Source organism: Polyodon spathula, chromosome 10 (assembly GCF_017654505.1).
Source record: "Polyodon spathula isolate WHYD16114869_AA chromosome 10, ASM1765450v1, whole genome shotgun sequence".
NCBI classification, from domain to species: domain Eukaryota; kingdom Metazoa; phylum Chordata; class Actinopteri; order Acipenseriformes; family Polyodontidae; genus Polyodon; species Polyodon spathula.
In genome coordinates, this window is record NC_054543.1 from 10,229,425 (window position 1) to 10,247,696 (window position 18,272).

At 34.9% G+C, this 18,272-nt stretch overlaps 1 protein-coding gene across 1 annotated transcript; it reads right to left on the reverse strand.

Annotated features, from left to right (window-relative positions):
• Positions 1-1,804: 1,804 nt before the first annotated feature.
• Positions 1,805-16,788, reverse strand: chuk (component of inhibitor of nuclear factor kappa B kinase complex). The gene is made up of 22 exons (XM_041261023.1): positions 16,400-16,788; positions 15,492-15,599; positions 13,837-13,931; positions 13,422-13,539; positions 12,898-12,967; positions 12,416-12,504; positions 11,775-11,864; positions 11,506-11,630; positions 10,013-10,120; positions 9,537-9,672; positions 9,068-9,262; positions 8,735-8,837; positions 6,615-6,738; positions 6,088-6,239; positions 5,754-5,815; positions 4,594-4,703; positions 4,256-4,305; positions 4,032-4,137; positions 3,560-3,707; positions 2,971-3,119; positions 2,663-2,762; positions 1,805-2,308 (listed from the first exon to the last, which is right to left on the reverse strand). The coding sequence occupies exons 2-22, from the start codon at positions 15,594-15,596 to the stop codon at positions 2,282-2,284; spliced, it is 2,262 nt and encodes a 753-aa protein (XP_041116957.1). The 5' UTR covers positions 15,597-15,599; positions 16,400-16,788; the 3' UTR covers positions 1,805-2,281.
• Between the last annotated feature and the right edge of the window lie 1,484 nt (positions 16,789-18,272).

Genomic DNA, 18,272 nt, shown 5'->3' on the forward strand with positions numbered 1-18,272 from the left:
GTCCTTTAAGTTCAAAAGTGACCTTTGTACTGTTGATAGATGACACCTGAGCCTTCTGCCAGTTCTGTTAATAAAACGCTTGTCTTCTTTATATTCCTTAAGGATATTATCTTCAAGTATTGCTGATCCTTGTTAGGCAGCTTTTTGGGTCTTCCAGTCCTGGGTTTGTCAATTACAGATTTCTCTGTACTTGTTAATTATGCTTCGGATACCACACCTTGGAAATCAAGTGAAGCTAGTCAAGTCGACCTGGCTAAGGGTGTCTGTTATGAAATAAATAATTTCACTCATTGTTTTTTCTTCATGCAGAATCACAAATTCTATGGCAATCTTCTACTGAAATTTTAGCCATTTTGTTTTAAACTAACACTTAATCATGATAGATCTGTATTCTGCACTACAAAAAGTGGGCTTTTAGCTTTATGGATGTGTACAGGAACACCTGACAGTGAGTCATCAATTAGATTTAATTGATAAATGCGATGGATTAGCTACTAAAACACTTCATATTAGTTGTGCATGAAAAAAAAATAAAGTAAAGCATCATGCACAGAATAACTTTAAGTTGTTGGGATCACACATTTTTAAAGATTGTGATCAATGTGCATTAAAGATTGCTGAATGACAAGCTTGGTATCTTCTCAACCAAACTAAGCTGTATTAAAAAGTCAAAGTTGTTATAATAGTAGAAAACACTAGTGGAGGCTTCGAGTACATTGTTGATGCTCATAACATCCATATATTGTAACTCCTGAATGTGTCTAAGACTTTTGCACAGCAGTGTATGCTATACAACCTGACTTGGTACAATACATGACTTTGTAAGTACAACGCAAGAAAGCAATTTCAATTTGTAGTAACTTACTGGAGCTTCCTACCAATTTACCGATTAATAAAGAAATGCACTTATTGGAGGATATCATTTTTACTCTCCATGCTGTTTTTTGTATCTGAAACAAATGTTATAAACCAAACAGGAATAACAGTCATATGAATCTTTGCAGCATTCTATGAATATTCATTAAAAAAATAAATAGCGTGACTTACCTTTAGATTTTATTGCACATGTCCATAAATAAATACATTGGCAAAACTATTTTAAAAGGCAGTTATTGTACATAATTCTACAATGTGATAATACAGTATTTAACAACACACTTCAAATCACAAGATCAGGATGGCATATTCTTCTTTCTGGAGTACTGTATACACATTAAAAGCAAGTGAAAAAGGTGTTGATAAAGAATACTAAGCTAGAAGGTTGACACCAATACTCCACTCAATATTTCTTTGATCCAAAAATGTGCAAACCCAGAGCAGGTTTTTTTTTTTTTTTTTTTTTTGTGAAGCAGCAAATTAAAAAAAGACATACATGCAATAAACAATTATTACAGTGCATTGTTAACCACGAGAAAACAATCAATGCATGCATGTTGTAGTGCTTTTTTTTCTGTACATAATTCTACTTTGTGATTCCAAGGAACTGTATTGTGACTGCACATAGAATGGCTGAATCTCTTGCATAATATTTTAAAGAAGAATACATGTTCTATTCTTTACTGAAGTGAAAACAAAGACAAGTGTGTTTTTTTTTTTTTTTTTTAAACAAAGTGATTATTTTTATACAATGCTGTCTTGGGCTCACAGTAAACACTCATTTCAAATCTTTGCATTTCCAGTCTTATAAAGTCGACTGAGCTATGAATGTACTTTACAATCGAAAAACAATTATACAGTATTATAGAATGGTTACATGATATTTTAAATTAAAATGTAACAAAAAAAAAAAAAAAAGAAGTGAAAACTGGTAAGTCCATTCACATTTCCAACAAACCAGAATAAAAAAATGTACAGGAATGTACAAAAGACCAAAACTGTCTCTTCGTCTTTTATAGTAGTTAATAAATGAGACCAAAGGCAAACTATCCTTATTGAAGTAAGGTGCTGTATATATTGTCTACACTGTTAAAATATATGTCTTGGTTTTAAAGTTTTATGGATGCAGCTGGACTGATTGATTAGAACAATTAAGAAACAAGACAAAAATATGCACCACATGGAATCTGCTCTATGGATTATAACTTTTATATTTCAGTGCATTTAAGTGGTGTGGATATTATTATTGAAACAATAAAAACAGGCTTCAGAAAGTAATGGTTGAACACTTCTGTATTCAAAAGAAAAATCCTTTGATAGTGTTTTGTAATAGAGAATGCCAAAAAGAAATCATTCAGTTTAACAGATGATTGTAGGTGTTTGTTGGTTTTTCTGTGACAACTTCTTACTCTGTCCAACTCCAGTCTTGATCCTTAAAAAAAAAATGTAAGCAAAGTTTTGAACTTTTTTTTTTTTTTTAAACAGTTAAGAAAGGTATTACACAGGATCAAACAACATCCGAATCAAACGCATATCCAATATCAAGGCATTTTGATTTTATACATGTTCCAATTGTGTATAGAAACACAAAAACAATTATATTCATCACATTATTTATTTATTTATTTTATTTCATTAGCTACCTCAAAAGGTAATGCAACATTGGAAAAACATACCTTACAATTAGCAAATTTGTACACAGGATTCAACACGCATGGAAAAAATATGAATCCGACCTGCTTAGCTCTTTCAGTATCTCTGTATGCTCTCTTTAACTAGGGCTTACCATTATGCTTCTAGATTGTTCATCAGTGGTTTCCTGCATCACACTGGTTAACTGGGCCAAGCATTTCTGGTTCTCCTCCAGTAAACGGGAAACAGAGTCACTAGAAAAAACAAAATGGGGGCAAATATAAACATTCAGGCTTCAGGCCTTAAAAAAATAAAAAAAACACAATATGGTTTTCGTAACTGCTAATTTGCAACATATTGTAAATAAAATGCAGTTACTTGCAACAGTGTTTGGCAGAAGTGTTTAGCAATACCGATTAACAAATAAAAAATGTTGATTCTAACCCTTATTTAGGTTTTTACCTGTCATTCACTCCTGGCAAGGAGGTGAGTGCATGTGGTGCATTTGTAGGTGTGGCAATAGGCTGTCCTTGCTGTGTCCAGGCTGACAGCTGTAATGATTGTGAAGCCTCAGGACTCTGAGTCATAAATGGTCGAGCTAAATTCTGAGCCTAATGAAACAGAGAAAAGATCAAGTGGTTCAGTTTGAATATTCAAATGCAGTAACCAGCCATTATCTCTATCCCAGAGCATATAAAAAGAATCCCTTTACATTAAAATACTCATGTTTAAATACATTAGCACTAACTACACACTTCTTAAATTAATAGATAAACAAACAGGACCCAGGGTTGAAATCAGTTTACTGGGATAGGTTATGATCTTTTTTTTTTTTTTTTTTTTTTGTTGGATACATGCTATGTACAGTGTTCTGAACAAAGTCCAGGGGTTTATGACAAAAATAACTGTAATTTTTTTGTATGTTCAGGGTCATATCACTTCACAAGAAATTGGACTTAAATATAATTAAATATCAATAAATATTTTTTGTTTAAAATTTTCAATATTGCTAACCTTTATACATGTTATAATGTATACAGCTAATACTTACACAAGCAATTTTTAGCAAATGCCAAAATTCTCTTTGTCTTTTCATCTGCATCTGCATCACATTGCTATCAGCTTCTTTGATGTTTTCAAGAACTTTATCAATCTTTGGGAACAAGTCAATGATCTTTTGCTTGCTCAACAGAATCTTACTGTAAATATGAAAACACAAAATGCATTAACTTTCAGCCATTTTATGGGTATGTCAACTTAACAGTCAAAGGGTACTATGAAAAACCAAGTGCAGCATTTTATTACTTAAACTCTAAAGAATACCCTGAACTACAGTTACCTGCTCCATCCTCTTGCTTATACCATTGCTTTAGTTTTTGAATATCACTCAGAAAAAGCACAAGCTTCAGAATATGGTCAAATGTTTTTGGTTATAGTATTTGTATATTTTGCCAGAGGCATCGGGTATGCATTAGAGAAAACATTTTGTGCTCTACTTGTATTATCGTGAAAAGTCATTTTACCTTAAATGTGCATACAGGTCCTTTAGAACTCGGTCTTGAGACTGGACTGTTTTTACAATAACTTTCACCATCTCTGAACTGTCACTGTAAGCATGCTGTGGATCTGCTACAGAAACAAAAAACATTACAAAGATACAACTGATGATCATATCAAAGTGGTGAACAGTTTAGGGGTATATTAATATCAACAACTATACTACAAGCTATTTAGATCACATACATACCTTTACATTTTGCTTTTAGTTGCTTGTATAATTCAATTGCTTCCACTTCTCTGTGGGGATTAAAAAATTATTTCTTAACGTCTGTCTTTTAAAAAAGTTCAAAACTTAAACATGAATGTGGAACGTAGAAAAAATGGCCATACAAAATGTTATTGAATAAAATGCAGAACTTTGGTTCTGATGATATACTCTTCATTATCCCAACTAAGGAATGTTCATACCCAAAGTGGTTCTTTAGATATAGTTAAAAGGTACATAATACACAGACAATGATATGCATTCCGTGATTTTTAAATTACTCATAAACTTTGGACTAAAATAAATAAATGTTGCCTCACAGCTTCTCCATAACATCTTCTTGGCGCCTTGCGTATGGACTTCTTTGCAGTTCGACGATCTCGGAGTGCAGAGACATTATTTCTTCATCCAAGTGGCTGATTTCTGCAACCTTTAGGAGAAAAACCATGCAATGATGATAAGAAAACAATGAAACTGGATGAATGATGGGACTTTGTTACTCTGTTTTCGAAGCACTAATAATGAATAATGGCACTAGACTTATATTTCATGTAGTTTACACAATATTATTATTATTATTATTTGCACCATATACTGTGATACAGCCAGGAAGCACGCTACTTATTCAAGAAGCTTTGCCTTTTTTATATAGTAACCTGATTGTAACAGAAGATCTGGTTGAAAAGGGTGAATTTTGTAACTAGAACACGTGTTCAGTGCTCCAGGTAGCAATCATTTTGGTCATTTAGTCAGCGTAAGTGTGTCTACTGATGACAAGGACTTTTCTGTGGCTGCGAGTTAGTGAATATTGTGTATAATGTAAACATTTCTACATGCGTTTCTATTCGGCTGCCAAGCCATGAAAGGGAATGGTACTTGGTTCAAAATTATCAATCCTTCCTAATCGAATAGCTGACTGAATTGCTTTGCAATAGTAATACAGTTCTATCTATCTACACCTGCTGTAGTGGGACAGAAAGTAGCATGTATATTATTTACTTTCTGTAATTTGTTAAAACAGAAAGTACCTTACAGAGGCTACAGCAAGTTTCATTAGACTCTGCAATCTGCTTCCAATTTTATTTATCTCAACAATTTTACTCTGATATTTTTTATTGGGAAACCATTAAAAAAAATTATTATCTTAAATAAGTACTTTCTAATTGACACACATTCATTATTTTATATATATATATATATATATTACTTTAAAAGGCTGCATAAAAGCAGTAAGACAAACCCAGGGTGAAAGATTAACATGAGATCACATCCACTAAGTAGGTATATATGTTATTTACTCTATGTATAGTGCCTTAAGCCAACCATTTTATTTTTTAGGCAACCATGTATAAACCAAGTAAAAACATAAATAGTTTACTTTGAACACTGATGAATTACTTATGCGCAAATTTGATCTCGTTTTACACAACAGGATAAATGTTACATCCCATCATAACTTAATATATAAATTTATACATACCTGTGCATAAGCAGCAGCTTTCTCTTCATTCTCTTGCCAAGTCTTCAACATCTTCTCAGAAGCTGTTGCAGGACAATAAAAAACAATCAAGTTGCAATCCATTTCACAGAATTTGGAGTTACGATACTGTACCTAGTTTAAAGTATAATAAAAACAAGAGTAATTCTCTTTCATCTGCTCTCTGAATTATTTATAAAATGTGGTTTATTTGTCAACACAATACATTCAGGATCATTTGATTTAATTTGACTTTCCATAATGTTTACATTTTTTGGGGGTCCACAACAATTTTGAAAAAAAGACTCCCACCAGCTGCACCCTGCATTTCACTTACATATTCCATAGTGCATCTGATCACTGTATTTCTCCAAGTCATACTTAATGCTGCTCTTAAAGAAATCCAGCTTGGCTTTTAATTGCTGGGAGAGGGAAAACATCACGTTCTTACACCTTGTAAGGTTAGTATTGTACCGAAGAAGGCTTAACCTACAACAACAACAACAACAAACAAAAAAGTAAATGTTTATAAAGGAATACGTTTTACAATATTATTGAAGATTATTATTATAATTCATTAGTCATTTAGCAGCCACTGTTATCCAAAGTGATTTACAGAGACTTGGGGGTGAACTATGCATCAACAACCTCTGCTGAAGGACGGAGCACAAGGAGGTTAAGTGACTTGCTCAGGTCACACACAGTGAGTCAGCGGCTGAGCCGGAATTTGAACACGGGAACCTCCTGGTAGCAAGCCCTTTTCTTTAACCACTGGACCAACAAGCCTCTTGATATAACACACATTCACATCATGCATCAAAGCAATACTTTCTAATGATGGAAACAGGCACATCACCTACTTACATTGCTGCTCTTTGTCCTTGAAAGAGCCTGCTGTAATCCTCTTTGAGTCCACAGACGTAACTCACTGCTTCTCCCCACACTTTCCTTAATGCGGTATTAGATAACTGCGTTTTTGATTCCCGCACTAAATTAAAGAATAAAACCAATGGTTATCATAAAATATTTACAGGAGACTTCATGTAATGAAGACTGCATACAAAACAGTTCTGAGAAACATGTACATATGTATATACTGTATATATATATATATATATATATATATATATATATATATATATATATATATATATATATATACTACACACACACACACAGTGGCTTGCAAAAGTATTCAGACCCCTGACCAATTCTCTCATATTACTGAATTACAAATGGTACATTGAAAATTCGTTCCGTTTGATATTTTATTTTAAAACACAAACTCAAAATCAATTATTGTAAGGTGACATTGGTTTTATGTTGGGAAATATTTTTAAGAAAAATAAAAAACTGAAATATCTTGCTTGCATAAGTATTCAACCCCCACACATTAATATTTGGTAGAGCCACCTTTCGCTGCAATAACAGCTTTAAGTCTTTTGGGGTAAGTATGTACCAGCTTTGCACACAGTGTCGGAGTGATTTTGGCCCATTCTTCTTGGCAGATTTGCTCCAGGTTGTTCAGGTTGGTTGGACAACGCTTGTGGACCGCAATTTTCAAATAGTGCCACAGATTCTCAATGGGACTGAGATCAGGACTTTGACTTGGCCACTGTAGGACATTCACCTTTTTGTTCTTGAGCCATTCCAATGTTGCTTTGGCCTTGTGCTTGGGATCATTGTCCTGCTGAAAGGTGAATTTCCTCCCAAGCTTCAGTTTTTTAGCAGACTGAAGCAGATTCTCTTGCAGTATTTTCCTGTATTTTGCTCCATCCATTCTTCCTTCAATTGTAACAAGATGCCCAGTCCCTGCTGATGAGAAGCATCCCCACAGCATGATGCTGCCACCACCATACTTCACTGTAGGGATGGTGTGTCTTGAGGCATGGGCAGTGTTAGGTTTGCGCCACACATAGCGCTTTGAGTTTTGGCCAAAAAGCTCTATCTTGGTCTCATCTGACCACAAAACCTTTTCCCACATCGCAGCTGGGTCACTCTCATGCTTTCTGGCAAACTCCAGACGTGCTTTCAGATGCTACTTTTTGAGTAACAGCTTCTTTCTTGCCACCCTCCCACAGGCCAGTGTTATGCAGAGCTCTTGATATGGTTGACTAGTGCACCATTACACCACTCCCAGCCACTGAACTCTGTTGCTCCTTCAAAGTGATTGTTGGCCTCTCTGTGGCTTCTCTCACAAGTCTCCTTCTTGTTTGAGTGCTGAGTTTTGAGGGACGGCCTTTTCTTGGCAGTGCCTGGGTGGTGTGATGCAGCTTCCACTTCCTGATTATTGATCCAACTGTGCTCACTGGGATATCCAAACACTTGGACATTATTTTGTACCCTTTCCCTAATCTATGCATTTGTATTACTTTATCTCTAACTTCTGTAGAATGCTCTTTGGTCTTCATTTTCCTTCAGATTCACAGCCTTACCAATGATCCTTATACAGTGGGGTTTTTATCCAGAAAATGTGACAGCAACTTTAATGGTTCACAGGTGGAGGCCAATGGTAAGGTAACTGTGTCCTCATTTGGGCAATTTCTTTCATCAGTGCAAACTGGGAGCTTCCACAGCACAGGGGTTGAATACTTATGCAAACAAGATATTTCAGATTTTTATTTTTCTTAAAAATATTTCCCAACATAAAACCAATGTCACCTTATAATAATTGATTCTGAGTTTCAGTGTTTTAAAATAAAATATCAAACAGAACGAAATTTCAATGTACCATTTGTAATTCGGTAATATGAGAGAATTGGTCAAGAGTCTGAATACTTTTGCAAGGCACTGTGTGTATATATACACACACACACACACACACACACACACACACACACACACACACACAGACACACAGACACACACACACACATATATATAATGGTTTTATAGTTTCACTTGTGAGAATCCTGAACCACATTAATGCAAGTACATATATAACTTCATTTTAGCATGGGTGTGAAAACTAGGATTTAACTTACCAATGAAATTCACATTGTCTGGTAATTTTCTGCCAGCAAAAGGTCCTACATATTCAGTCACGCTTTTGTCAAACAAATACACTATGTAGCTGTCCCAGCCTCTCTGGAAGAAAAGTTAATCATGTAAGCAAGACCTTAACAACAAACTATTGTGGAGTTTACTGTACACAAATTAGATCTAGGTATAGATACACAGAACGCCTTCTGTCAATAAATAAATACTAATATTGATAATACTACTAACAACAACAACAATAATAATACACAGACCAATATACTTTCCTTTGCTTATTTTATATCCTGTAAACCTTACGATAGTAATTAAGCCCTTACCACTCCATCGAGCACACACTGGCTGGCAGGTTTTCTAGGGTCAAGGGATACTCCTGTCTCTAACAGTAGCTCCTGGTTAAGCGGTTTTATGCCAGTTTCTGCTTCAATGCGCTGCTGAAGCGAGTGGAGACCTTCGTCAGGAGTCAGTTGGAAAGAGTGGACTTTTGCAGAGGCCATGTTCAAGATATGCACTACCTAAAATTAAAAAAAAAGAGTGCATTTACATTACAAAGAAAAACCTGACAAAAAAAGAATCTGCTCAGCGTTAAAACAGAAATATCTTACCAACACAGTTTTTTGTAATGTTTTTCTACATTTTGTTATGTTTGTCTGGTTTGTTTAAATAGGAAATTAAAGTCTGCACTTACAGTATGAAGTTGTTTTAATGCATGGATAATTGTTGCCATCTAAAATGTAATTGTTTTGCGTAGACAAAAAAAAAATATGTATGATCTCAATATATACTAACCTTCATACTTAATATCTGATCTAAAAATGAAAAGCATAGGGCCTTCTTTGTATTAGGGTCTATACCCCCTCCTCTTTGTACAGGATCCCATTTCAGCATCATTTGTAGCCAGTTTTCAAGGGGCTCCACCATTGTTCTGTAAAATAAACTTTACTTTCAGGAATGCAGAAAAGGAAGACATTCTTTCAAAGAAGCTTCTGGTATTACTGATTTTAAAATTAACATTTAATGAACTTGCAGTTAAAATGGTAAGGCTTTAAACATTTCTGAAGGACAAAGGATAAACAAGTACAATTTTCAGTATCTTTCAACAAAGGCAAATGTGAGCCAGGTATTTAATTCCGTTATGTATTTAAATCACTGAAGTTATATCAAAGTTACTGCAAACTTTTAGGAATTGAGGTTCTTGGTATATGACGGAGAGCACTTCTCTTATTCGTCATGATGATGAAGGTTCAAAACATAATGAATCTAACCTGCTAAGCCTATTAGGGTACGGCAGATGGGTGGAAAACTTGACTTCACCATTCATCTCTTCAACAGCCATGATATCCTTTGGGCCTTTGTGACGGATTTTATTGTTCCTGCAAAACAGTGTTAACACTAAAAGCCCCGCAGCAGTCATTTTGGTGTTTTTTGGTTTTAAAATGTAATTTTCTCCAGTCGTGTGACAAATATGAGGCTGCACGTTCATGTATCTTTCTGTCCATGTATGTATTAAATATTCTCACAAAGCATGTCTCTACTCTCTGCCTGAGTGAAGAAGGTGGCGTGGAGAAGTGCATTATCTGTACTGATTGTGAACAGCCTTAGACTCAAGGCAAAGGAATACCATTTTGTAGAAAAAAAAGAAAAAAAAAAGTGACTTTCTTTTATAACTTCTTGTGCTGTGCGCTTCTGTAAAAAGTAGTGGTCTTCACGGGTCTACCCGGACCTGAGGACCCGAGACCCGACCCGTACCGAACAGGTTTTCAGGTGCAAAATTGTCACGCAATACTCGGGTCGGGTCTTGGTCCGATTTTGTTTACTCAATAATACACAATCTATTGTTATTAAAAAGGCTCTCTTTGGTATGAAAAATCATTGTTTGTAATTCCTGTTGCGTGGATAGGCTTCCCCCAGTAGCACATGACACAGCTTGCAGAGCGCATCAGCAGACATGTGACCCACATCGAACGGGTTTCTTTTCATTATTAAAAGTCAGAGTAATGGATTTGTTTATGAAGGACGTGAAAGAAAATCTTAAAAACAAATTCCATGAACAAAAGCTCACAGAAAAATGCAAGTCTGCAGTGTGGGAATCATTTGTTGTTACTGTGGACAAAGAAGGAAAACAAGTTTTGCAAAACACAAATTTTACATCTCAATTCCATTTGCTCGTGTTAAGATACTTCAGTTCCTTTGATTTTCAGATAATGTATTTATCTTTGTATCTTTGAAACAAACATATATTTCATTTTACAGTCCTTTGTGTAGGTTCATGATGGAATAAACACTGTAGTTCAGCCAGATGTCCAGGTTGAGTGGAGAAAAAACACTGCTTTAATACTGTATCTAGTCAGTGCACACACTAAGCTTGGGAAAGGAAAGCGTTTTTTCGGGCCGGGTGGGATCTAGGTCTAATAACAAGAATTTTACATTGGGTCGGGTCAGGTAAATAACTGTCAGTTCGTGGTCGGGTTGATTCATTTGGACCCGTGAAGACCTCTAATACAGAGATCAAAAAACAGCACAAATAGGATTGGTACATATCTATGTATTAATCTACGTATGTGGAATGAAGGACCAGCATTGACTTTAAGCAATCCCAAATACAATCTTTAAAACCAAAGAAAGAAAGATTATCAAATTCAATCTTTATACAATAAAAAAGTTGTATAACTAAATTGTTAGGGAATGACGTTTATTATTTGATTTATTTAGTCATGAGAAGTATTATCATTTAGTTGAAATGCAATACATTTCTTACCATTGCACAGGTTGAAGATTGTGTAAAAATGGACGAAAACCACAGTTGCATTCAAATACCATTGTCCCCAAACTCCAGTAATCTACTGTTACTGTATATGGCTTATTCTCAAACAGCTCAGGTGCCTAGAAAAAAACAACAACATTTAACATCCTTCAGGTTTTCAACACACACAAATTCATGTAGATAATCAGATATTAGCAGCAACACCGAAGGACAAAATCCAAGCAAACACTATCCAGCTCTATGCACACATTTTCAATACTCACCAAGTACTGTAATGTTCCAACAAAAGATGTACACAGACTTCCTTGATCCAGGTCTTTTGCATATCCCAGGTCAATTATTTTGTGTACCAACTGTAGATTGTTTAAAAATAAAAAGGATGAACCTTTTAAAGATAATCAATGGTTTCTTTTAAAATACAGGTCTTCAGTTTTGTTTTGTTTTTTACAGTATCATTACAACTTATTTACAGCAATAATTGTGACAGTCTGGAACCAGCTCCCCAGTAATTTTGTTGAACTTGACACCCTGGAATCCTTCAAGCTGCTTGATAAGATCCTGGGAAACAATAGGCTACTAACAAGCAAACGAGCAAGATGGGCCGAATGGCCTCCTCTCGTTTGTAAACTTTCTTATGTTCTTATATTCTTAAAACTCATACTGAAACTGTTGAAATGAAAATTACATTGAAATGTTGTCACAAAATGTTAAAGCAAACATGAAGATTACATTATTGGTGTTTGAACCAATCTTACTTCTGAATCATAATGCTAAAATGCCCCATTTTTTCCTCAGGAAGCCAAGTCGTTTGCACACATCAATGAAAACCAAAGCATCAATGCATTCCCATAAAACGATTAACACTACGACTCCTTATTTAGCATAAAGAAAGTTTTTGCTTCACCTTTCCATTGATTTCCTGAAGCACAATGTTCTCTGGCTTAAGGTCTCTGTGTATAATCCTGTTTTCATGCAAATACTGGATACCTGACCCTGAAACAATAACAAAGACAAAAAGTCTTACAAACTGGAACAGGTTCTTTTGAAACCAATACAGGTGATTGGGATTTTGTATATTTACATTTTATTTGCTTTCCAGCTGAGGTAATGTAATAAACTTCCTGCTGCTTTCCAGGGTTACTCTTTATTATCACCTAAATCTAGCTATGATTTCATAGCTATGTCAATGCATACAATAAAACCCTATTCAATTTACTAGTGTAAACAAACTCTGAGCTATGTTGTTTTTAAATTATAATTGATATAAAATGTACTGTATACACAGATTATAAAAATACATGTATGCATACATGCATCTAGATATTAGAATACTACATTAATTACAGTATTATAAATCACTTTATTTTACCAGTTGACCTTACATACCAACTTCACTGAGTAAGGAAAGCACTTCACTTTCTTTCAGCCCACAGCAATTTTCTGGTTTATTTAAAAGCTGTAAAATAAAATATTACATTTTTTGGTCTGGTATTACTTACTAAATATATGACCACACAAGGCAGAAGAATTAGGTTTCCTAACCTTCTTGGTGCATTGTCCAATTTAGCATTAAAAGTACAAAATATATTTTCTGCAACTGGACACCAGTTTCTTCTTTGTCCTTTAACCCTGCCATTAAAAAAAAACTAAGGACCTCACAAAACTTAACAGCATGTTAATACAGCCATTGTGTATCACCATGTTAGCAGATTTTTGCATTACTGTTTTGTGACCATATTCAATGGGATTTTGTTGTTGTTGTTGTGAATAAGGCCTGGATTATTTTTCTATTAGGTACTTTATAAAAACTAGATATTTTATGAATGCTTGCGTATTAAGAAAAAACATTTACCAGTTTGTACGGTAACATTTTATGACATCATGAACACAATAGAGTGTCATCATCCTACCTTCCTCAGGTCACCCCGGGAGCAGTATTCCATAGCTAAAAGTGGAAGATCATTAAAAGCAATATTCTTCATTTCCTCAGGTACGTCTCGTGCTGTTACAATATTTGGATGATTTAGCCTTGGAGAAAAATAAAAAATATAATTTCAATAAATACACCAAACACAACATGCCCTGTCCTGTTTTTATGTATATATTTATATTATGTATGTACAGGTTGTAGTTGCAATGAAGAAAGGTTGCTGTGTACTTATTTAGCCTGAAACCTGATTTAAAAAAAAAAGTGGTGTTACTCAAAACCACATCCTCTACTGATTAAACTAGACACGGTTATTCTTGTATACTTCCTCTGTATTTTCAGTTTTGCTTTGAATTTCACAAGAAAACAGAAATTCTAAACATGGCACTGTAGCATACTTTTTCATAATCTGAATTTCATGGCTCCATCTCTCTTTGTTTTTTGCATTCAAATCCAAGCGGCACGATTTAACAGCAATCTTTTCATTGGTTTCCTGAAAAACAAGAAGAAAAGATGCTAACAAGATTAGTTCAGAAGTCTCTGGCTAAGAGAACACCCCTCAGGAAGCAATTTAAGTATTCTCTTAGGCGAAGTGTTCTCTAAGACAAAATTGACCTCCAGACACAATATGAATCAATAAATAAATAAACATGTACTACTTGTCATGATGCACGTGCATCAACATTTGAAATGAACTGAATAAGAGAAAAGCAATAGGCAAGTGTATGTTAATAAACTATAATAATAACAATAAATAACAGACAAGCTAATCTTAATAAACTGTCACAATAAACTAACACAGCACCCCTACACTCGTTAAATAATGCAGCTGCAGCTCCAGATTAATTATAAATACATGTACAGGAGAAATATTCAAGACATCACAATACTATTTAACAGAATTGTGAAGCAACTCACCATAACAGGAAACATAAATTGCTCGGTGTCTGATTCAGGTTTTTTTCAAGGGCTCGAACAATTTCCAACTTTTTTTAGCAAGAGAAAAAGCGGCACGTTTTTCCATTTGTTTGTATGCCATTTAGTAGCAATGATGTGCACTCATGGAAATCAGAATACAAAACAAGTCAATTATATGACGCTGGTTCTTGAAAGACTGAATGAACCAATCAATGTGCCTCAAGACACTCTCGTGGTGACAAGTCACTTTTGAAAAGACTGAATAAACCATTTTAATTTAAGTTTGATGCTGATGAGTTATCAGGTTACAGAACAGTACTGTATCAGTTGTGAACGAATTGCTATCGGTGCCAAGAATGTGTTCTTTTTAGCAAAGTTCCTGTTCCTTAACCGCAGCATTTACAATGGGAAGAATCTGTTTCATTAAGGCAAAATGTTCTCCAAGGTGTCTCTATACGTGGAGACTACTGTAATTGTAAATACCATGACTCTTTTCATGGCAGAAATGAATCATGTAGCCAAATAATTTAGCGGCTGTGTGTGGGTGCACAAAGGTCCAAAATATTGACTTAAGAAACTGAAATGACTTTGGTATGTAAATGGTAGAATTTATTGCAACACTTAAACACACTTCAATGTGACATAATATATAGTTGTGTACCAACTGTGAAGCCAGTATCAGTCCACAGTTTTCTCATTTAATACTGCTAAATACAGCTGGAAAAGAATCATCAATATAATCTATTTAGTCACACCAGATCAGGGCTTCCCAACCCTGGTCCTGGGGTGTGTCTGCAGGTTGTCATTCTGAGCTCTCAATTACTTATCTAAACCCTTAATTAAACCAATGTCTTGCTTAATTAGACCTTTGTACTTGTTTTCAGCTCTTAAACAGCTGCAGATGTCAAGTTAGCTATAACATTTTATAAGTAACTTGAACTTTTTAAACTGAGAACAATAATTAAAAAGGTCTAACTATGCAAAGTATTAGTTCAATTAAAGGTCTAGTTAAGTAACTGAGAGCTGTTGGAATGAAAACCAGCAGACACATGGGGTTAACAGGATCAGGGTTAGGAAGCCCTGCACTTGATTATGACAATTAGATAAATAGACTGATCAAAAACAATATATTTACCAAATGTTGGTATAAATAGACGTTGCCAAATCCTCCTGTTCCGAGTTTATCCTTCATTTCCCAGACGCCACATATCTGAATCTGTCTGAATGGGGGCTTCTCCATACTCTATATTTAAAAAAATAATGGCAACAAAATTAATTTCCACACCACGCAAATTATTGAAAATAATAACATGAAATCTTTGTTAAAAAAATAAAAAATCTTAAACACACACCTAAATACTTGGGAGTGAGTGAATGGTGGGTAAGATGTAGGCCCTATGCCTTTTTCTATTAACTACGACTACAATAATATGTCAACAGACCCCAATTACCACTAGCAGTAATGGGGGATCTATGAAATTTTGTAAAACATATCAACGAAGATGATATGTACACGTTCTATTATACTGAGTAGCAACTGTCCATCAATTCAATTTTCATCGTTATAACTGTAACAACATATTAGATATCTTTGACAGGGGATATCGTGGAAATACCATGTTTTCACAAGAAAGCCATTATTGTATATCGATAAATCGATTATTGTATTATTTTTGATACAGTTACTATTACTGCAGTCCTTGTTTGGCTCTCACTGATCAATTAAACTGATCCCTAAAAACAGAGATACAGTCGCACTTTTCTATGACTAGAAAAGACGCTGAGGGTAAACAACCTACACTTCCTGCCACAGTGCTATGGCCAATCTAGCCTTGACACAGTTCTCATAGACATTTTAAAAAAAAAAAAAAAAAAAAAAAAAAAAAAAAGTTATCATTTTAATGATCTTACGACTTCACCTTTATTACAATTGATTTCAAAAGTGCGACTTTTAACTTAATGTTGACGACACGTTGAACAGACATACAGTAGGCCCGTTTTGTTTTGCAATAAGCCAGTACAAAAAGCTGGTGTATAACTTACTCTTTTCGGTTATATTTGACTTTATCCGGCGAAATATCCAGAACTTTCTTTTGACAAAAGAAAACAAACAAACCGCTACCTTGTATTTCTTAATGTTCGTCTGCTAGTCAAATAACGAGTCTCTATCCAACCCACTCTCTCCAGGCCTGTGCAATAGTAGATCACGTCAACAAACTTGTTTTCACAGTGCTGTACCAGGATACACAAATTATCGGTAACTTCTGAAAATCTACCATCTCCCTCATTCTTCAAACAGATATTCAAAGAACAGCATCCATTTCTGTATTCTACTTATTGTGTCTACTGTTATCAGTTAATTTTAAGATACATTTATGCAAACCACACTACAAAACTGCCTTTCTGTTTCTCTTGTCTTTCCCAGAAGTGACGTCAGAGGCTGCTCACTTTTCTTTGACAGTTGAGTTGGGTTTGGTAAAATGTCTGTCATGAGGGGGGGGGGGGGGGGGGGGGGGGGGGGGGGGGGGGGGGGGGGGGGGGGGGGGGGGGGGGGGGGGGGTGGGGGGCGCGGGGGAATATATATATATATATATATATATATATATATATATATATATATATATATATATATATATATATATATATATATATATATTATAGTATGTGTGTGTGTGTGTGTGTGTGTGTTTAAAAATTCAATTGTCAATTGCGTGGAAATATAAATTACCGTGTGTCTGGTTTCTTCATGATTATAATAAAGCAGGAGTAGCTAGTGTCTTTGAAGTGTATATCACAAAAAAATTGAAGGAATTACGGGGTCTGCAGTATGAATGTTTGGGGCTCGGCAGCTGATTGTCATCGGAGGTTTTGGCATGCTGCCAGCAGTAGTGATCCAGGGGAGAGTTTTAAAAAATGCTTTTGCTTTGTAAGGAAATGCCCAGAATGCTTAACAAATTAATGACAAAATAGAGGTCAGGACTGGAGATGGAGAAATGTGCCCCCACCCCACCGGCAGGTATAAAATAGGGACATGTTTTTTCCAACGTGTGTTCAAATGTACTATAATGCAGTATTTCAAAGATTATTCAATTTAAAAAAAAAATTTGTCTTTTCTTGACTGTGTAATGCATATGAGTGACATTACCGGGTTTTCATAAAATAACCATTTGTTAAATTTGGACAAGTGTGTATCATGCTCTTACATCCACAAGGTGTCACTGTAAAACTGTTATTAAGTGAAGTAAGACCAAGGTTTTCATAGTACTTTTTGAGTGACATGTCTACCTTTAGGTTGTCGAAAATTCAATAGTAAGGCTAACACTGCTGAGCAAATAATTTATGTTAGGGTTGTTGTTAATCCTGAGGCATTGTATTAACCCACCCTGTTTCATTCTGCAGGAAAGACAGAGGAGTCTTAAAAAACTGTTTCAGGGATGGTTTTAGGAATCATAGCCTGATGTAAGGTAATGGATCAACTCTGCTATAGTTTAATTTCTGATCTAATCATTTTGTTTGCTTTTATCCAATATTTGTTTCTTATAGCAGTTATACTAAAATGCACTTCCCATAGAATTCTTTTAGAATTGCTACATATTTTGCCAATGTTTTTTTTTTTTGTGGTTTGGTGGATGAAAATCAGTCCAAAAAAAAAAAAAAAATGAAAACATGTTGGTTTGCTTGAAAACACTCAAATTACATTGTACTATACTGTAAAGCAGCATGAAGTTTTGATAAACACAGAAAGGTTTAGATAGTTTGACCATTCACTGTCACAGTTAACTGGTATCCAATAAGATGAATCAAGAAATGCAGATAATGTTGTGCTGTGTCAGGGTTAGGCAGGAAAAAGGCAGGAAATCAGGCAGCTTTTGAAATAGCAATTCAACTAAGCACTTTTATTCAACAAAAATAAAAT